The 20,723-nt window shown below is 44.5% G+C and overlaps 1 protein-coding gene across 4 annotated transcripts in view; it reads right to left on the bottom strand.

Moving 5' to 3' along the window:
• Positions 1-710: 710 nt before the first annotated feature.
• The window catches only part of ALDH18A1 (aldehyde dehydrogenase 18 family member A1), a 41,450-nt gene continuing 21,437 nt past the window's right edge, over positions 711-20,723 (bottom strand). For 2 of the 4 annotated variants that reach the window (XR_015155725.1, XR_015155724.1), the window contains exons 8-18: positions 18,238-18,362; positions 17,085-17,229; positions 16,414-16,487; positions 15,160-15,253; positions 12,509-13,537; positions 10,282-10,419; positions 7,640-7,835; positions 7,419-7,540; positions 5,349-5,535; positions 3,985-4,080; positions 711-1,762 (exon numbers count right to left, since the gene is read on the bottom strand). Coding sequence is in view for 2 of the 4 variants with exons in the window: in XM_086378861.1 (XP_086234987.1) it covers positions 1,581-1,762; positions 3,985-4,080; positions 5,349-5,535; positions 7,419-7,540; positions 7,640-7,835; positions 10,282-10,419; positions 12,509-12,729; positions 15,160-15,253; positions 16,414-16,487; positions 17,085-17,229; positions 18,238-18,362 (1,580 nt within the window). In the remaining 2 variants the exon portion in view is untranslated. The remainder of the gene's footprint in view (positions 1,763-3,984; positions 4,081-5,348; positions 5,536-7,418; positions 7,541-7,639; positions 7,836-10,281; positions 10,420-12,508; positions 13,538-15,159; positions 15,254-16,413; positions 16,488-17,084; positions 17,230-18,237; positions 18,363-20,723) is intronic. The other 2 variants (XM_086378861.1, XM_086378860.1) reach the window with 1 other exon arrangement.

Consider the following 20,723-nt stretch of genomic DNA (forward strand, 5'->3'; position numbering starts at 1 on the left):
TCCTCCCCAAGGGCTTGGCCTTCTTGGGTCACTTTCTATTTTTGATTCCAGGGGCATTTGTTGTCTGGTTGGGAGCTGATTGTGGTACTTGCCATACAGTTTCAGACAGCTATGTTTATTGCCTTTTCAGGCAAGCTATGCCAGAACTCCCCACTCAGGGGGCAGGGCAGGCAGGGTAACGTGGCCGACCATGTAAGGGTCTGGATGAGAGGTAGCATCTGGAGCCAGCCTGGGAACATGCTCCCCATGACAACATAATTCTTGTGCTCATAAAACATCCTCAGAGGATAAGAAGAAACATGTAAGTGAATGCTTATTTCTTTGGAAGGGCCCCCATGAGAGAAGAAATCTTTCAACTGCAGACTATCAGGCACCAAGGGCGTTAAGAATAGGATGGAAGGAGGGAGAGATCAGAACTGTCAGCATAGCAGGCGACCCTAAGGCCGTGTGGACCCAGCACGAGGACAGCACGCTCAACTTCAGACCATCACCATGTTTTCAGTCCCTAGGGTCCTGGGGCTTCATCTCTCCTTTCCTCAGACTAAGTCCCTCCCCGTGGGGATCTGCCTGTGCTGCTCCCACCAACACCTGACACCTCTGAGGCCAATCAGTGTTCAGAGAAGAGGCTGTGTCAGAGCAGGGTGTGAGAGCACAAGGGAGGGGAGAGGACGGGGGCAACAAGGAGTCACAGAACTTAAATAGTGCGCACAGGCTTTTCATAAGAACTTTATTTCTCAAAAAGGGGTGAAGAATCCAAAGTATTAAAATAATTCTCTAATTTTTTGTTTCGGAGAGAAAGGACAGGATGACAAAATAACTCATAAAAATTTCAAGCACAATGGCGGTAGGTACTTCATCCTCCAACTTGCACCTCCCATCCACAGCTTTGGCTCCAACCGCGTCACAAGTAGGACTGAGCTCTGGATCCGGAGAGGCTACCAAGCAGCTAGAAAGCTTTTTATATTCACTCCACAAATAAATACAGAAGGCCAACCTGCCCAGTACAAATGATTCAGTCCATCTCTGTGACTGTTTCGGATGAAAATGCTAATAAGAACTGCCCCTCTCCAAATTCCAAATCTCTCATTTTTAAAGACCAAGAATGTGAAAGAAATGAAATGTGGAGAGACTTGTCAGGTACGACTGGCTCTTGTAACAACCACATGCCAAGAGAGACTCTACCTCATTGAGGTGATAAAAGGTAAAAAGCGACTGTGATTTTTCCATTGCCTTTTATGTGGGAAAACCGCACCTTTCTATTTTTATCATCAAAAGGAATTGCACTATGTGAAGCAAAGTCCCTCTCTGCAGCAACTATGCAAAATCCCTATCTAGAGCAATTATTTTCTAACTTAAAGAGAAAAGAAAAAAAGAGAAGGCGGGGGGGGGGGGGGGCTGGAACGTGAGTGCTTAGCCCAGACTGATCTCGCCACACAGCCCAGAAGCATGGAGGTGCACTTTCCAACAGGCAGGTCCTACCAGGAGGTGGGAGACAAGACCGGGCTCACCCCCCCAGATGCTTGAGATGAGCTTCACTGTGAAGACCCCTCGGAATACACCCGGCTCTCCTCTGAAGGCTCTCAGTTGGTGTTTCGCTGAGGAATAGGGAGGTTCTCGTGAAGGTACTTTAAACTTCCGTGCTCTGAGAAGTCTGAGACCACGTGGTCCTGCCCTCGAAGCAGCCACTTGGTAGTCAGTAGTCCTTCTAGTCCCACTGGCCCCCGGGCGTGGATTCGAGATGTACTTATTCCCACTTCAGCTCCTGCAGGAAAGCAAAGATTGAGGAAGCAGCTTTGCCCAGACTGCTTCCTGTCTACCCACCAGACCATCTCTTCCTTCTCCTCACTTGGCATCCTCTCCCTTTCCTCCGCTGACCTACCCTCCCTAGGTTGGCCTGACTTCCACTCTCCCCGTAAACATGTTCTCTGCTCACTGTAAATCATGGTCAGGCCCCTTCTTCTAATGAAACAGACTCCACGGGTTTCTCTTTCATATTTTATTTGCAGTGCATTTTGACAACTCCACAAGTGCTGTCTCTGACATCTGTCTTGTGTCTGGATTGCATACCATTATCTGATATCTGGGCATTGTTTGAAGTGTACAACAATGTACAGAGGTTTTATCTCCCTAAGTATCCTTCAAACCCTAGATAGTAAGGGACATGCTCTAGATATTCCCCAGAATGCTCAGCTGGTAGGTGCTCATAAGACAGTGACTGAATACACGAAAGGACACTGTTCCTTTCCCTTCCTCCTGCTCCAGCCTCAGATGTGGGGCATCGAGGCTTTTTCTGGGTCTGGTGTGGTGGTCTGCACTGTATGCAGTGGAGGCAGAGCTCCCCTGCTCATCCCAACTTTACTGAGCAGGCACTGGGCTAGGCCCTGGGGATAAGCTATGTGAATAACTGATGCAATTCATGGAGCTTGTATTCTTGTAGGCAAGGCAGCCAGAGAACACCTCAGCAAATAATTGCATGTGGTGATGGGGTGCAGTGGAGGGTGCTGGGATAGAGACTGGCAGGGTGGCAGCACCTGGGACAGGGTGGTCAGGGGGAGCCTCCCTGAGGAGCTGTCTTTGGCTGAAACCCGAACAATGAGAAGCAGCCAGCTAGTGGACAGCAGTGGAGTGGTGCTGCAGGCAGCAAAGAGGTGCCTGGGGCACTGGCTGGCAAGGAGACTAACCACTGGCTTCAAACTCTGGTTTAACAGCATAGAGACCACATGACTATGGGCATACCGCCTAACCATCTCTTGCTTCAGTTTTTTCTTTTGGAAAAGCAGGAAAATAATAGAATCCATTATGTAGAACTGAGATAATGCATGTGATGTACTTATGCATGGTGTTGGAAATCTAGTAAATGCTCAGTAAATATCATCTGTCACTATTATTCATGCATTTCACAGGAATTTACTCAACCAGAGTCTGAGCTTTTGCTCTGAGTGACTGATGGGAAGACAAGGCAGTGGTCTTTGCTCCTCCCCCATTTTGGACCTTCACTTGAATGCTGGGAACCTCAGCCCTTACAAGTGTGTTATTTCTTCTTTAAAAACATGGGGAAAAAAAATAAAAATAAAAACATGGGAATTAAAAATAAAGAGCCCAAGGACTAAGAATAACTAAGCAAAATTCCCTTTAACAACGTTTCATAATTCAGTGAGAATTATTCCTCTAGGCAGTTCTCTATTCAAACGTTCAGAGGAGTTAAAATGTTTTAAGTAGCTGAAATAATTGTCAGATGTGCCATAAATGCCTTACTGGAGCTTTGTATAAGGGTACCCCTGAAAATCAGAGACTGTCTGAAAAATCCTTATACTACTGGGGGAATGGAGATTTTACTAGTAATGACAGAAAGGGGGAGGGTGCCTTTCCAAAACCTTGTATTTCAAAGTCTGTTTTAGAAGTCAACCTTGCACCTCTGGGCTTACCTGTTTATTTCTGATGCTTATACTTCAGCCCAGCATAGGCAGTAGTAATGCCTTCTTTTTTCCTATCCTTGGGGGGATTCCTATCTCTAAGGCAACCTGGATGTGTCTCTCTGAAGGAGTAAGCCTGCAGTGGCAGTGCCCTCATGGGACCCTGGATGAACACCTGTCGCAACCCACGCATGCAGACATGTTGTGGTCTGCCAAAAGAGGAGGGAGTGAGCCAGGCTCTGAACTCAAGCAGCTCTGGGTCTGAACACCAGCTGCGTGACTTTGGGCAAGTTACTTGATTTCTTTAAATCCTAGCATCCTCATCCATGAAAAAGGAAATACAAGTACCTGCCTTCTTAACCTGTGAAGTGCGTGGAACACGGGACTTCTACCCGTTCATGGCAGCTGTGACCATTCTCTCTCATAAACCCACTTTCCCTCAGTCTGTCTCCATCATCCTGACCGCATTTGTGACTGTAAACGCCAGGCGGCTCCTCCACCTCACTATGCTCCTTGGGCCACAAAGTGATCCACAAGGGACTGCTTTCTCTCCGACCAGACTCGTTCTTACCCAGTCCGAAGCGGTAGCCATCAGAGAAGCGAGTGCTGGCATTCCAGAACACACAGGCACTGTCCACATGCTGGAGGAAGAACTCAGCTGTCTTCTCTGCAGCATAATGAGAAGAAATTGAGTTAGGATGGCTGGGAAAACGATCCCTGCTTCCAGCCACTCAACAGGGCCTGACTAGGTCAGGGCCCAGGCCCCTGGGGTACTTCCCTGAATATTAAACATACAGACTTGTGAATATCTGAAACAGGAAGACAGCAAACCTGCTTCATTAGTCATGCTGCCAAAGCAGTAGGTACATGAGAAAGACTGGATTAAAATCCAGATCTCCCTGCAGACATACCCTCAGAGTGGCAATGGCCTGTCTACACTGTTTCTAGGCTCTGAGCCAAATCCTTAAGTCTCAACTCCAACTCCACACCCATTAGCTGGGTGACTGTGGGCAAGTCTCTGAACCGATGCCTGAGATCAACGAGGACTGACACCATTACCTCATTCCCAGCTTGTGGAGAGGACATAATGAACTTACAGCTGGGGAGTACTCGTCCCAGACCTAGCGGATGGCAAGCGCTTAGTAAGCACTAGCTGTTCTCACTGGTGGTGCTGTGATTCCTCAGTAAACTGACTGGAAGTTCCCTGAGGGGCCACACCGGCTTCTCCTTGACCATAGGTCAGTCTCCCGTGCCTGACACCCAGGAGTGCCTTTCAGTGATCACATGGGGAAGGAACGAGTAACTGTGTAGAGCTGGTTTTGTCCTATGCTAGTTGGTTCTCTGCCTAACCTCTGGAATCTTGGTTTCCTCACCTGCGTGCACGTGTGCTAAGTCACTTCAGTCGTGTCCAACTCTTTGAGACCCCATGGACTGTAGCCCGCTAGGCTCCTCTGTCCATGGGATTCTCCAGGCAAGAATACTGGAGTGGGTTGCCATGCCTTCCTCCAGGGGATCTTCCCTGACCCAGGGATCAAACCTGCATCTCTTACGTCTCCTGCATCAGGCAGGCAGGTTCTTTATCACTAGTGCCACCTGAGAAGCCCTTCCTCAGCTATAAAATGGGCTTATTCCAGCAATCTGGAAAGACTGCTGCATGGGTTAAACAGTGATGACTCTGACACATGGTGAACCCTGTTTAAAGTGGAGTGAATTACTTCTTCCCTGTTTCCTCCCAGGACCACTGTGACAACACAACAGGGTAACAGATATACAAGCACTCAGTGAACCAGCAAGTGCCGCCAACCCTGGGCACTATCAGCAGCCCACTGAGACTCTGTTTTCCTGCAGGCCCAGAGGGGCTGAGCGGAGCAAGGCTGGCTTGGAGATCAAGGCAGACACAGCAGACCCTGAGTGCTGTTGCCTTTGCGCACTGACCGTTCTCCGTGACGATGACATCCGTGTGTGAGCTGCCATACTTGTGGATGTGGTCGATGGCGTCCTGCACGCTGTCCACCACTTCAATGCACAGCTCCAGGTCCCCGTACTCAGTTCGGAGGGACTTCACTTCAGACGGGCTGAAGGTCAGATAAGAGGCGAACTTGGGGCCTGCATGAATCTTCACCTGGGGCAGAGGAAGTTGGGGGCAATGACATAAACACAGCAAAAACAGGCAGTGCATACTCCTCCTTCTGGATCCAACAGCAAGGTGAGTCTAGAGATGATGAGCCTAGGGATCATGGGGCCTAGAAACCAAAACGGCCCTTGCTTCCTTTTAGAGGCAGCCTCCATCCTCCAGAACGCTCTGCTTTGGAAAATGCTGACGGTCACTTGCTAGCAACAGCCCCCAGTAAAAGTGGAGCAGGGATTTAAGCAGGACGTCTCGTAAGCCCTTGACTGCTGGCATTTTACAGAAATGAACACATAACTAAAGAAATACCAATCCCCTGCATGTGGGATTTAGGCACTGGACTCAGACGGAAAGAGGGAGATGCTCCAAACACACTTCTCTTCCTCTGCCAGAGAAGTCCCAGGTGTGCTTTAGAGGAGAACAATACTTGGCTGGGAACCACTTCAAACTGTGGTGAGTTGTTAGATTTCTGACTTTGTTAGGCTGGATGCCATATCCAGGTTCAGCTCAGGCCCAGATTTGGGGCTAATCCCGCTCCTGGCTAGAGGAATTTAAGGATCCTGAGGGCTGGTCACTGAGGACGCAGTCACAATTCTTCAAGATCAAGCACTGGCTCAAGTACCAACAAGCCCCATTTGTCTGGTCCCTATTGCTCCCAAGGTCCTGCAGTTTCCCATTTGGGGCCCCACATCCTCCAGGCCTGGGATCCAACCAGGTTCCCTAGGGGCCGGAACCCTACCCCTGTGCAAGGTGCCCTCTGCTTTACTTCCTGCGTTACAAGGTGCTTTGAGAAGTACACACCCGGGCTCATTCTGACTAAGGAACGTCCAGGCGACGCTCAGAAGCACTGATGTCATTGTGGGTCTGTCTGAATCAGAATTGGAGGTTTGACTCCTGGATACAAGAGAGCTTTCCTCTTGTCCAGTCCAGTCCAGCGTGGTGCCTGGCACACACCAGTGCTCAAACGGGCCACTAGTGTGCGGTCAGGCCCCAAACATAAGTGGCCATGTGATCTAACTCCCTTGTAATTTGTGGGGTACATCTTCATTTTCTAAACTGTCCTTGCAGGTTCCCATGCCACATCTGTAAGCTGATTGAAGCCTTCCTTTCCAGCAAAATGATGGAAGGGAAGAGACACATGCTCAGGGTCAAAGCAACCAAGGCTAGCAGTCACTCTCTCTACTGCTGTGCCAGTTCACACAGTTCTGAAAGGACGCCATGACACCAGATATTAAAGCTTAAAATGTGTCCTGACAGAAAATTTAACATTGTCCATTTTTACCTGGAGAGTGTCTATTTCTTTGCAATTAGGATTTTAGGATGGAACACACATTTATATTCAAAACTTACTGGCACTAGTTTATCATCTTAATGATACAGTGAGAAAATAATCCAGAGCAGACATTATACAAATTGCTCACTGCTAAAAATCACTGCACTAATAAGCACATTAATATTGGTAACTGAAGACATTTGTGGAGGGGAGGATATATGTAAATTTTTGGCTTGAAAACATTTCTGCATAATCTTTCCAAGTCAAACCCAAACAGGAATGTGTGTTCAGAAACATAAACTTTATGCCAGGAAAGAGTCCATTCAGTGGGCTGCCATGTGATAAGCGTTATCTTTGAACCCTCTTAGCCCTGAACACACTCCACTTTGGAATGAAGCTATTTGTGTATGGGTTTCTTCCAGCCTCTAGAGGCACAGGCGTGTCTCACTCACTCTGTGTACTCAGCACACAACTTTGTATATGGCAGATGCTCAAAAACATTGCTTCTCAGATGGCCTTAAATGGAATGGCAGCTGCTCCCGGTCTAATCCCAGAGGCTTCTAAATCTCGGGAGTGAGGACAGGAAGTGATGGCCTTGTCCTACCTGTTCCACTCTCAGCATGTCAATGATCTGGTCAAATAATGGTGTTCTCAGCAGGTCTCGGTGGATTAACAGAGTCTCTAAAGCATTACAGGCAGCTGGATATTCACATTTGGAGTCTCTAACTGAAAGAGAACATAGAATTTTTCCATTAACATGAACCAGGGCCACTGAGGACATGAGAACTACTTTGCGCACGTGAGATGGGACCTGATGGAGCTCACCTAGCCTGGTGACCTTGTCGACACTGGCCTCTGAATCCACGTACATGTGGCAGATGCCTTCACTGTGCCCCATCACTGGGATGCCCTTAGCAGCTTTCTGGATGTCTCTAACCAGCTGAGAAGAGCCTCGTGGAATGATCAGATCTATCATTTTGTCTAAGCGGCAAAGATCTTCTACTTCTTCTCTGGTATTCACCTGAAGAGGTAGAGAATAAAAAGATGAAGATGACTTTTGATCACACAAATTGTGCAAGTAGCAGCATCCCTTTCACAGATAAATGCCTGTACCTCCTGAGAACTAAGTCTGATGCTGTGAGAACTTATTCCAAAAACAAGGAATCATGGGAATTGAAAAGTTGTCCAGCAAATGCTTATACTCTGCATGTCAGGTGCTGTGCTCCACATCACAAAACATGCAGAATAGGATCCCTGCCCTCAGAGAACTCAGGAGTCTGGTAGAGAAGACAGGCCTAGGCCACAGTGAGCCAAAACACAGGATGGATACTTTTAAAGATGACAGAAGAGGTACAAAGTGTGATCTCTGGAAGTTCAAGAAGATACAGAGTATGCTAGGCTATGAGGGTGACAAAGGGAGGTGGCTGCTCCACTGGCTCCCTGATCACAGCCTAACACATGCTGCTGGGTCTTACTAGTGAGTCACGGTTCTCCATGACTTGGGCTGACAACCTACCCCAGGATGCTGGTTGGACTGACTGAAGTGCTTGTGTTAGACCTTGAAGATTATGTGCATTTTTTCCCTTCTCTTTATTTTTAATTTCCCCCAATATGGTTATGTTACTAACAATAGAAGTACATTTACAAGAAGGTTCACAGCAACTTCAATCTGCATCTCCCCAAACTGGAAACAACCCTGATGTTCATCAACAGAAGAAAGGATAAGCTGTAGTACATGCTTATAAATGGAATACTATACAGCAGTAACGGCAACCCACTCCAGTACTCTTGCCTGGAGAATCCCATGGACGGAGGAGCCTGGTAGGCTGCAGTCCATGGGGTCGCGAACAGTTGGACACGACTGAGTGGCTTCCCTTTCACTTTTCACTTTCATGCATTGGAGAAGGAAATGGCAACCCACTCCAGTGCTCTTGCCTGGAGAATCCCAGGGACAGGGGAGCCTGGTGGGCTGCCGTCTATGGGGTCACACAGAGTCAGACATGACTGAAGTGACTTAGCAGTAGCAGCAGCATACAGCAGTAAAAAGGAAAACTACTGCTGGGTGAAACAATGAGAATGAATTTCGAGGACATAATGAATAAAGGAATACAGATGAAAGACTGCATTCTGTATGATTTCACTTACATGAAATTCAAGAATAGGCAAAAGAAATGGAATGTGAAAGAAGTAAAAAAAAAAAAAAGTTCGATGGTGGGGGGGTGGGGCATGCTGATGGGGAAGGGCAAAGGGAAACTTTCAGGTATTGGCAATGTTATGTGTCCGGGTGGTTTATACATGTGTGTATATATATATATGGACACAATTATATGGGTTTCCCAGGTGGCTCAGTGGTAAAGAAACCACCTGCCAATGGAGGAGACACAAGAGACGTGGGTTTGATCCCTGGGTCGGGAAGATCCCCTGGAGTAGGAAATGGCAACCTGCTCCAGTATTCTTGCCTGGAAAATTCCACAGACAGAGGAGCCTGGTGGGTTACATACAGTCCACAGGGTCACAAAGAGCAATGAGCATACATATACATCACATAAGATAAGGATTCTTTATATACGTTACACACCAACAGGAAGGAGGAGAAGGAGGAAATCTGTCACATTAAATGAGGATATGGTGCAGCCGAGACCTAAACCCCTACAGTCTGTGCTCTTTCCATCCACTATGTTGCTGTAAGAATAGCCCAACTTCTTGGCAGGGAGCACATAATGAGGCAGGTTTGTAGATACACCAACCCCTCTCCCCACCAGCAGCCAACAGTATTCTGGAATGTACACACTCGTGGGCCTCAAGGGAAAAGGAGAAGGATCTGGAGTCTGCTTGGATCCAAATCTCAACTCTGAGTGATTGTGGGGTGTTATTTTACCAATGAGCCTATTTTTCTTCCATCTAGAAAATGGACCTAATAATTAATGGTATCCTTTTCACAGGGTTGTTGTGAGGATTAAATGAAATGATGGATGAAAGTGCTGTGTCCACAGTAGGTGCTCAATAGTAGTTCAAAACCTCCACTGGACGGTTGAGGAGAGTGACACAACTGTTAAAATAATGACCATAACAATAACAGTGTTAATAGCATGACCTCATAAAAGCTGCATGATGGTTTCTGACAAACTTTCATAACACATATCTGGCCTACATCACTGCCAGTGAGCAGAGCACAGGCCTCACACTCTAGGTCTGGTATTCCTGCTGCCTATGACCTCAAGAATGATTCCTGTCAATCAGTGGTACCAGAACACAGCTGTGTGAGAGGGACCTTCATGAGCCACCCAACCTGGGCCAAGGCAGCACCAGCGCTGTCCAACGTCACAGGCACACAAGACCTGCTGCTCCTCCAGTCAAGCCTGCCTATACAAGTGGCTTGGCCTTCTGCAGCCTGAGCTTTGCTTCAAACACCCAAAGACCTGGCCCGGCTCCTCTGGGCCTGACCTAGCTCATTCCCAGGAACCTACCAGCTGTACAGCTTCCTTGACTCCATGGATTGAGAGGGCCTCCTGGGTCAGGAGGTGAAGGATTCGGTTGCTGTTCGAGGCCTCCTTCCCTCCTTTGAGTAACAAGCCATTACCACTTGCTATAGCCAAGGCTGCCACCTGCAGATCAAAGAGGAATGCAGTGAAACACTGAGCATATTTTCTGTGCCAAGCACTGTGCTGATCACTTTATAAGGTCTACCGTGTTTAACCTTTACAACGTTCCAGTGAATTAAGTCCCTGCTTTATCCACTGCTTTACAGACAAGGACACTGGAGGCCAGAGAGGTTGGTAATTCCTCAAGGACACATAGCTTATAAGTGGCAGGGCTGGGGACCTTTACCCCAGAGCCAAAGCACAGATCTTAAGAAACTGTACTATACAGCTCCCTTAGCACCGTTACGAAGTAACCCAAGTTAAGTGCCCAGGGTCACACAGGCCCTACCCTCTCCAGCCACAGGTGCTCAGGAGCCTCCTAACTTAGGTGTTTCTCCACCTGAGTCAGCAGCACCTGAGGCTATGCAGCATCTCTGGTCACACCCTACCATGGCCCTATCATTGCTCTGAGAGCTCTAATGTCTGGTGCTGAGCCCCTGCACACCTGTCGCAGAGACTGCTGGCAGGACAAAGCAGGCCATCTAGAAGGAGAGTTAGTTACCCTTTGGGAGTGAAGGGCTAATGACACTGATGAGGCCTGAAGCTGAACCTTCTGAATGCTCTAGGGATGAATGAAAATCTTCGGGCTTTTGTAATATATCAAAAGAAACTTTACAAAATAAAACTTGCTTGAACATGTTTATCTCCAGAATAATAATTCTTACTCCTTTTTTGTTTTTTTTGTTTTGTTGCTCATGAACCTCTTCCAAAAATTATGTTAACTTTTCCCAGATAAATGCAGAAACACACAGCATTCTGCATGTAATTTTCAGGATTCATGGATTCCGTGATGCTGTCCAAGGTTAAGATCCCAGGTGAGAAATCTCAGCTGTAACTGGATAAGAAGAAACTTTTTCCTAGTGAAGTATTCGTTAGTATGGATAAAAGGTGGCAGAAAAACTTCATGGACATGGCCTGTAGAGCAACTTAGGACCCATTTCTACCAGCGGACAGTTATCTTTAGGGGTTCTTCATGAGACAGATACGCACACAGAGGGGACTGTGTGGCAGCACCAGCCACAGGCTGAGGACAGACCACAACGGTATGAGAGCCCCTTAGTGGACCGGCTGGTTTTAGATCATGTCAGGGAGCAGCCTCCACAAAGCATGTGGGACTCCCAGGGTCACATACGCCCTAGAAGAAAAGGTTCTGTTTCTTTGTTTGTTTCTAAACAGAATCTCTCTTTGAAACTTTGGGGCTAGTGCAAAGAAAGAGCTGGTATCATCCTGTTGTCAGTCCAGTGGGGAACTGGTTCCAGATTTCTGGGAATTATTTAGGGCCACAAACAAAGCCACCCTCTAATTCCATCTTATACTTCAGAGCATGGCTGCTTGGCAAGATCTTTCCACATGGTTTCTCCACAATTATAGACTGTGATTTTTCAGATTTCCTAAAGGGCTCACATGTTAGGCTCCATCAACTACTGAAAGTTCTTCTTCCTAAGAGATGCACCTACAGGAAGCCATCTGTGTCACTGATATTAAATGGTCTTTTTCAAATGCGCAAAACCAGCTATTAGATGAATGAGCCTACAGCAGGGTGGCAGACACTCTGTGGTCAGGGAACAAGGTGCTCCGGTGAACTAAGTTTTTATCTTTTTGGCTGTACTGTGCAGCATATGGGATCTTAGTTCCCTGACTAGGGATTGAACCTGTGCCCCCTGCAGCAGATGCATGGAATCATCACCAAATGGGAGATTCATCTGGGCTCAAGGTTTAGCTCCATCCTTAAAAGTGTGACAGGAGTATTGACTTCTATAAGCTTAAGGTTTTTTCTACTGTAAAATGGACACATGAATTATTTTTAGAATTACTGGAAGAATCAAAAATATAAATTGCCTTAAGGGCAACATGAGAATAAAGTCTCAAAAACTATCTCTAGGGAAAGAAAGGAAGGAAGGGAAGGAGGGAGGGCGAAGGGGTGGAAGGAAGGGAAACGAAAGATATCTCTAGGAGGTTTGTTTTTTTTTTTCCTCTAGGAGATTTATCTCGAGTCCTGAAAAGACATTCTTCCTCCAATTCCCTACTCCAATGGCCAGCATTAGTCACATACCTGGGGCAGGCAGTCAGGGCGAGATTCGAAGATGACCAATAAAACTCCAATTGGGACAGTGACTTGTTCTAGTTCCAAGTCTTTCGCAATTCGAGTCCGGCGCAAAACCCGCCCCACACTGTCCTGGGAGGAGGCCGCAATCTGCCGCAGACCGATGGCCAGGCTGTTCAATTTAGATGTGGAGAGGCTCAAACGTTTCAGCAGAGGAGTTGCAAGTCTCCCTGAAGAGGTGTGAAGAGCACACGATGAAGCAGTAGACCTGGGTGGGTTACAGCTGTTTTACTGAACACGTGGCACTGTGTTAGGAGCAGACAAGGAACTCAGGGGGTCTTGGGGAGACAAGGACATGTCATTTACAGAGCTTTGCTGGGAGGGGCAGTTTGGCAGCTTACATCATCATGTAAAGGTGTGGACACCCATGAGCTTGGTGGCAGCAACTTCAGTTCCAGAAATTTATCCTTTTCATGAGCAAATCTGCATGTAAGGTGGATACTTACCACAGCATTTTTATAATAGTGGGAACTGGATTCTACCTATAGATTCACACAATGGGCTACAATGCAGTTGCTATACTGATATGGAAAACTGTCTAGTAAAAGGCAAACCATAAAAAGCATGCATGATATGACCCTAATTATCACATATTTCACATATATGTGCACAGACACATCAGAAAGCTTTAAGAACAGTGATGATCTATCTGTTTATAACAAGTGAATTTGTTTTATAATAGGTAGAAGTAAAGATGTTTTCTTTTAAAATAAAACAGAATTATGGTAAGTTTAAATTTAACAGTATGCATTGTTTGATTATCTCTCTTAACACACACATACACACATTTATATATATACACGTATACACATGCAGTCAGGAAAACCATTTGGAATCACATATCACAAATAATCACTGGGCTTCCTTGGTGGCTCAGATGGAAAAGAATCTGCTTGCAATGCAGGAGACCTGGGTTTGACTCCTAGGTCGGGAAGATCTCCTGGCGAAGAGAATGGCAATTCACTCCAGCATTCTTGCCTGGAAAATGCCACAGACAGAGAAGCCTGGCGGGCTAGAGTCCATGGGGTTGCAAAGAGTCATACATGACTAAGCACACACACACACCACAAATCATTATTATGATTAACGTTGAATGACACTATGAAAAATTTCCCCTTCTTTGTTATAGTCATAACCACCAAGACAAAATAATAAAAAGACTTTTACTTTGGAGTGGAGCAACCAACCTTTTATTAAGAAAAAAAAAATGAAACCATAATTTCATCAACCAATTATATTAATTTTCTTCATTTTCCCCCATGTGCTAAAAATCAAGTTTTAATTGTAGTGCATATTAACTATTACACTCTAGTTTGTCACCTCATAGTGCATATACATTTTCCATGTTGCCAAAATAATTTAATTACTACTTAACATCCCATTGACTTGATACAGTTCAATGCACATGACTGTACCAATGTTATTAAACACTCAGATTGTTTCCAGTTTTCATTGGGATAAATAATCCTGCTCTAAGAATCTTTTTTTTTTTTTCTTTTTTAAAGAATCTTTACACGCAGAGCTGTTTTTTCCTCTTGCGATCTTTTCCTAGGATAAATTTCCTAAACTGGGCTCGCCGAATCAAAGGCAATTACTATGCTCATGTATACGCTAGGCTTTGTTCTTAGGTCATGTGTGTCCTTATGGATTTCTAGAGAGAGAGAACTGGGATCAGAAGTCAGAGCTCTGCCGACAACTAGGTGTGTGATCTTAAGCAGCAGCTTTAACCTCTGTGGGTTTTAATTCTTTTAAACTAAAGATTTCAGTAAGATGTCAAAAAAGATTTCTTCCATTTATGAAATTTTTTGTGGTTTTCCAATACTGCAAAATTTCAAAAGACCGGATGTAAAGTCCAAAGAAAGTTCCAAGGTAATGGCTCAAAAATGTTTTAAGGAATGAAAGTAACATTGATGAGCCCTGCAAGGTTTTTTTAAAGGGAATCTATCATTAGGACCTCCAGGGCATTTCTGGATGGCAGACTACATGCTGGTTAAGGAGATAAAGCTATCTGTTACCACAGGCTGCACTAACTATTTCCACTATTCTTATATACACTGTCCATCTGGGTTTGGTTCCCAGATCTGTCACTGACTATGGTTTTAGGCATGTTAACAACTTCTTTCTACTTTAGTTTTCTCCTCTGTATAACAGGGATAATAAATAGTAGCTACTTTATAGGCACCATATTCTAAAGAGAAAATGAGATCCTGCCTGTTAATTCCTTAGCATAATACCCAGCAACACAAAGGCCTCAGTAAATGCTATCTGCTATTAGCTGAATGTCTAAAATAGTGCGGTCCTCAGTCTTTTTCCTTTCTGACTTGTGATGTGTGGGGAATGCAAAAAGCCCCTCAGCAGGTGAGGGGTGGGTGGGTGTTGTACAGAATATCTAAGAAAGGGGGTGGAGGTAGTAGATGTACTTAAAAAATCCCAACGAATACCAGCCACCAACCCGCAATAAAAAATGATGTGTAATATACAATTTCTTCCATAACGATCTTATCTTTGGGCAGACTATGATGTAAGAATTATTGGTAAAACAAAGACTAAAACCCAAAACAAATCCCTCCGTAACACTGACTCAGCTGCCTGCTCTTTACCTTCGGCCTCCTCCAAGTCTTTTTTGTTGGCTAACAGGATCTCATCTCGCTGGTCTGTCAACAGATCGGCCAGGTGATGGATAATCTCTGCTCTCTAGGAAGAAAGGTAAAAGATTAACACAAATAAGCAAACATGTTAACTCATGAAGAATGCACATTACACTTTTAGACTTACTCTTCTGAGTGTGCCAGGCCTTGCTCCTAAATCCCATTAACAATGACTGAAATCTCCTTACTTCATTCATTCATTCCCTACCACCACTCCCCTCATTTTTCCTTCCTCTCTCAGTACTAATCTTTCCACTTTTCTTCCTCTTGTACCACTCCTGATCATGATGATTAACAAACCGTGGCCTTGTGTTTGGGGAGAAGGCATGCATTATTTGGTTCACTGATGAGATGGGCCAGCACTTGGAATCAGCATGATATACACACTGCACTTATTTAACAGCACCAGCTGTATACCTGATTTCCCAGGTTAAGTTTTTGCATCTAGTTCTTTTTTGACAATTATTAATGACAATTAATGTAAAAATCCAGTCCTGAATGTTGGAGGAGACCCCAATCCTTACCCACCTAGATGAGAAGACATAGAAAATCAGAGTAGTGATTATTGAAGGAGTAAAAGAAGTGACTAAAGAGAAAGAGAAACTAAGGTCCTCTTGGGCTTTCCTTTCTTTACTTGTAGTTATTTCAAATTTTCTTTTCCATTCTCAGGCCAAAGAACTCCTCAGAAGAAACCTATATACATCACTTTCAAATCTAGCCTTAACATCACAACTGTCAGGGAGCCAGCCCCCGCTTCCACCCAACTTTCTCACATTTTATTGCATCTGCTACTTCAACTGACTGAATCACTGCAGACAGGGCAGGGCTAAGCTATGGAGCAGACTGAAGCTTCCATCTTGTAGGTAAGCTACGTGATTTGGGTGAGTTGGGATAAGTTACTTTCCTACATTTCCCTGCCCAGTATGTGGCAGGATTAGGGATCCTCTCTGGTCTCATGATTTTCATTATACTTTTGATCAAAACATCATAATGATGCCAAGCTACCTCAGACTTCAGCCTATAAAAGACAGAGGAGAAAATGAAATCGAGAAAAAGGGCAAAATAAATCTGAATCACACTTATTACCCAGATTTAAGTCTATGGGACCTGAGGAATAGATGGAGAAACAGCAGGCTTGACTGTGCACTAAACCTCACAGCATGACTTGCTCTGAAAACCAACAGAACTATCAGCAAAGATTATTACCTGCTCAGGTTCCAAAGTGGCCAACATCCTTCCTCCTGATCGAGCCATTTCTCCCTGCTGCTCCACAGTAGGGCCTGTAAGAACATGTGCAGACATCAGCTCACGGTCATGATATGCTTGTTTCACATCCAGAGATCACTCTTACCAATAAACTGGCAGATGAGCATACCAGATTAACTCAGGAAGAAACACAAGAACCTGTCTGCACACAATAAGATTTACATCTTTTGGAGTTCTCTATTCCACTTTGGCTTAAATTTTCTAATGTGTTTGCATTGCTGAATGTAGATTATATGACAATGCTGACGTTTTGAACATCTGAGAGCACACACACCATTTGTTATGCATCTTTGCATCTCTAGTGTTCCCTAGCACCTGGCATCCAGCATGGGCCTAGCAAATGTTTGTTGAGAAAATGGATACTTATATTCTTTAACTTGATGATTTTAGCAAGAAAAGGAGGCTTAGTTAGTCAGGTTAGGTAAGTTTTACAAAAACATAGGAGAATCCAATTTTGCAAGCAGTGTTCAAAACTACACCATGTTTCATACTATTAGCACATCAATTTTGTGAGCTCTCCTCCTAGGAGAGCTCTGTCTTCAGCCCCATCTAGGCCGTGGAGGCACTAGCTATCATCCACAGACCACGGGACACTACGAAGAACTACTTACCTGCAGGTTTTACTTCGGAAAAGAAGGTACCAACTTTCTTTCCCTCCACAATGTCTGTGATGACATGCCCAGACACCTTGGGGTGGGTCCCATTGGCAATGACCACAGAAGTACCACCTTGTAAAGCCCAGAGAGCCGCTTTCACCTAATGGGAGAAGTTAGATCCATGGATGAGATTCAGACCTTTAATTTATTTTTACCAGTAAGTATAGAAACAGATTTTTATTCCAAATTATATCTAGAAATTTTACTAATATTTAAAAAGAACAATTAAGATGATAATAATACATCCAAATGGCATTTATTCATTACTGACTATGAAATTCTGGTTAGGTACAAGTATAACACACATGATGATACAACCATTAATCACACAGGTTCAGGGATATCTGAAACGGCATTCACTTAAGTATTCAATACTTCGTGATCCAGACCTTTGCAGGGTCTAGACCCCTGCACTTTAAACATGTAAAAACAAAGAAAATACAATGTGATACTAAGCAATTTAAGTATGTGCAGGAAGGTTTTCAAGTAGCTCGGAAGCTCTGAAGACACACTCAGCCCATGTGTTTGTCTCAGCCCAATCCTGGCATGTGTTGTCTAAAGAGGAACCAATCTGCTCTTTGTGCTCAGTGTGTTCTCCACGACACTGGTACTGAGACACGTGACTTCTACGTTTGACTTGTTGTGCCTCAACTCAAGTGTCCAGCCTGCTGCTTGACCAGAATATGACTGAGTACTCTGAGCTACATACATGGGGTTGTGGTCTTCACCTCTGCCATTGCTACAAATGATGCTATACCTGAAGGGTGTAACTTCTTAGAAAAATTAATGGGAGAGAAGAATATTGTAAAAGATTTTATCAGAAAATATTTGAGCTCTAATAAAAATACTTAAGAGGATTTGTGAATTTTAAAAAATACACACCCTGTTCTTTAAGAGGTTATAATATGAACACATTCTTTATACATCACTAATACATACATAGAAAGACATGACTAAATACAGGGACGCAATATCCATGAAACCTTTATTTAGATATGCATCATCTTTGTATATATACATCAGCCCTCAAACAATTACAAAAGCAAGAAGGATAAAATACTGTTTGGTTTTAAAATTGTTATGGGCAGTAAAGGCAACAGAGTCCTACCTTGGCTTCCATGCCACCCATTCCAACTCTGGACTTGGTTCCGAATGTCACAGACTGCTGATCACCAGGATAAAATATATCAATGAGCTTTGCATCATCTGACCCTGGGGGGCTGTCAAAGAGGCCTAAAAAGTAAACAAGAGTCAGTAATACTGTTTAGCAGAAGTGAGCAACCCCCAAGAGAGACTTCCCCGGGGACCTCCCAACCACTCTGTACTCGATTTATCCAGGTAAATTCTGCTATTTGGCCAGCTCTGATGAGAAAAGAGGTTAAGAGGTCCATGGAGCCTACCCACACTGAAAATCAGCTCCAGGAGAACGTACCTTACATACTTTTATTAACTTTGCCTGGTAAATGAATGTTTGCCAGCATCAGAGCACGGCATATCCCTGGCACAAAATTTACCAGTCCTGCCTATAGTCTACAGTGAAGCTGTCCTCACCTTTGCCATTGCTACTTATGATACTGAACCTTAAGGATGCAACTGAAAAAGGTGAGTGGCTTTTGCGCAAGCAGTGCAGCAGCTGGATACTTTTTAATGAGACTATTTCCAAGGACATGAAATATGAGAGGTTCTCATTCACTCTCAGAGTACCCTTTCAAAAAGTCACACTGCACTCCCCACATTATGGGTAAGCCTCTGAAGGTCAGGCTGAGTTAGCAGAAGAGCGCAGATCTGTCACCATAAAGCCAATGTCCTCTTTAAAACTGAGGAGACTGACATAAAATGAGAGTTACACAAAATGTTATATGCATACCATCCAAGATTAAAAATCTTCACAATTTCACTTTGAAAAAGAGTGTATCTGAGCCTTGAAAGGCGAGGTCTAAGGGGAGCACAGGCAGAGGGAACTGTTAGCAGTCAGAGGCTGGCTGACAGACATTTAGGCAGTGATGTTCTGGTTTCAAGTTACTGCTTTTCTTGTGCTAAAATACACCCTTCTGCTCCCAATCTTTAATACAATCAGGCCATATTCATCCTCCCTGAGAGAGTAAGGGAGTCAGAGTGGTGAGAATGGCTAGCGTCCAGTGCACAACAAAGCAGTGCAGACCACGAGCAGCAATTACACACAGAAAGAGGAACAACCGCTCAGAGCCCCTGTCTGCCCCAACCCAGCAGCCCACAGCTCTGGGCGCTCAGGGCTGGTTCTTCTCAGAAGGCATTATGCTATGAGATCATAAATAGTATGCGACAATTTAAGCCAAACCTCTAGACACCTCGAGTTCCTAGCATTCTGATATTTCACCTACTTTTCTTTTTCATTATAGCAGCCTCTCAAACCCACTAAGAGTGTACTTAAAATTCTGGCATCTTTCTAAAAATCAATATTCAGTGGATAACTAATCACAGTTAACAGCACAAGCCTGCCAATGGCCAATTTTGGTGTTTCAGGCTGCATTAAAACTAAGGTTTACTAAAGTCTAGTTCAAACTGGGTTTTATTTTTATTATTATTTTTAAAAATAATTTTATTTATTTATTTCTGGCTATGCTGGGTCTTTGTGGATACATGCTGGCTTTCTCTAAACCAGGAACAAATCCTGCCATATTAACCTGCCATGGGTGTGGGGCAGGGAACTAAATAGGTTTTTTCCTAACTTGCTGAGAATGTAGTGGGGGACTTATGGGATCCTGTAGGTTTGGCCCACTTTAGATACCTCTACCATATTCTCTATGGATCAAAATGGGAGCAGGCTAAGAAAGTGAACAGAGTGAATGGGAAGCCAAGTTGGAGCTGGGAGGGCCCCTCCATGAGGAGGGGGAAAGCAGAGAGGAGTAGAGTAACACATAAGAACACAGAAGTCACATGGAATTTCCATAGTGGAGCCAGTTTTAAATAATGTATCTCACGATTTACATTAAAAACTAAAAGTGATCAAGACCACAAGGCGGTACCACTTCACACCCACCAGCGTGGCTATAATCAAAATGCCAGGTACCAAGAAGGAAGGGCTGGTGAGGATGGGAGAAGCTAGAACCTCATACATTGCTGGGAAAATGTAAAATGGTGCAGCTGCTCAGGAAACAAGCCTGGTACTTCCTCAGAAGTTTGAACAAATGATCCAGCAATTCTACCCCTAAGTAAAATAAAAAGTATGTTCACACCAAAACTTGTGCACAAATGCTCACAGAATCAGTAGTTATAATAGGTTAAATGTCTACCATCTTGACAATTAGGAAAATAAAACTTACAAATAGGTAGTGTATCTACATAGTGGAGTATTATTTGGCAATAAAAATAAATGAAGTACTAATATGTGCTATAACATCAACGAACCCTGAGAACAGTAAACCAGTCATGAAGGATCACATTCACATACTGTATGATCACACTTATATAAAATGTCTAGAATAGGCAAATCAATAGACAGAGGGGGGGGGGACTTCCCTGGTGATCCAATCGATAAAACTCTGCGCTCCCAATGCAGGGGGCCCAGGTTCAATCCTTGACTGGGGAACTAAGATCCCATACGCCACAACTAAA

The sequence above is a fragment of the Bos grunniens genome, chromosome 26, assembly GCF_055505025.1.
Source record: "Bos grunniens cultivar Pamir isolate PY7600 chromosome 26, Bosgru_T2T1.0, whole genome shotgun sequence".
NCBI lineage: Eukaryota > Metazoa > Chordata > Mammalia > Artiodactyla > Bovidae > Bos > Bos grunniens.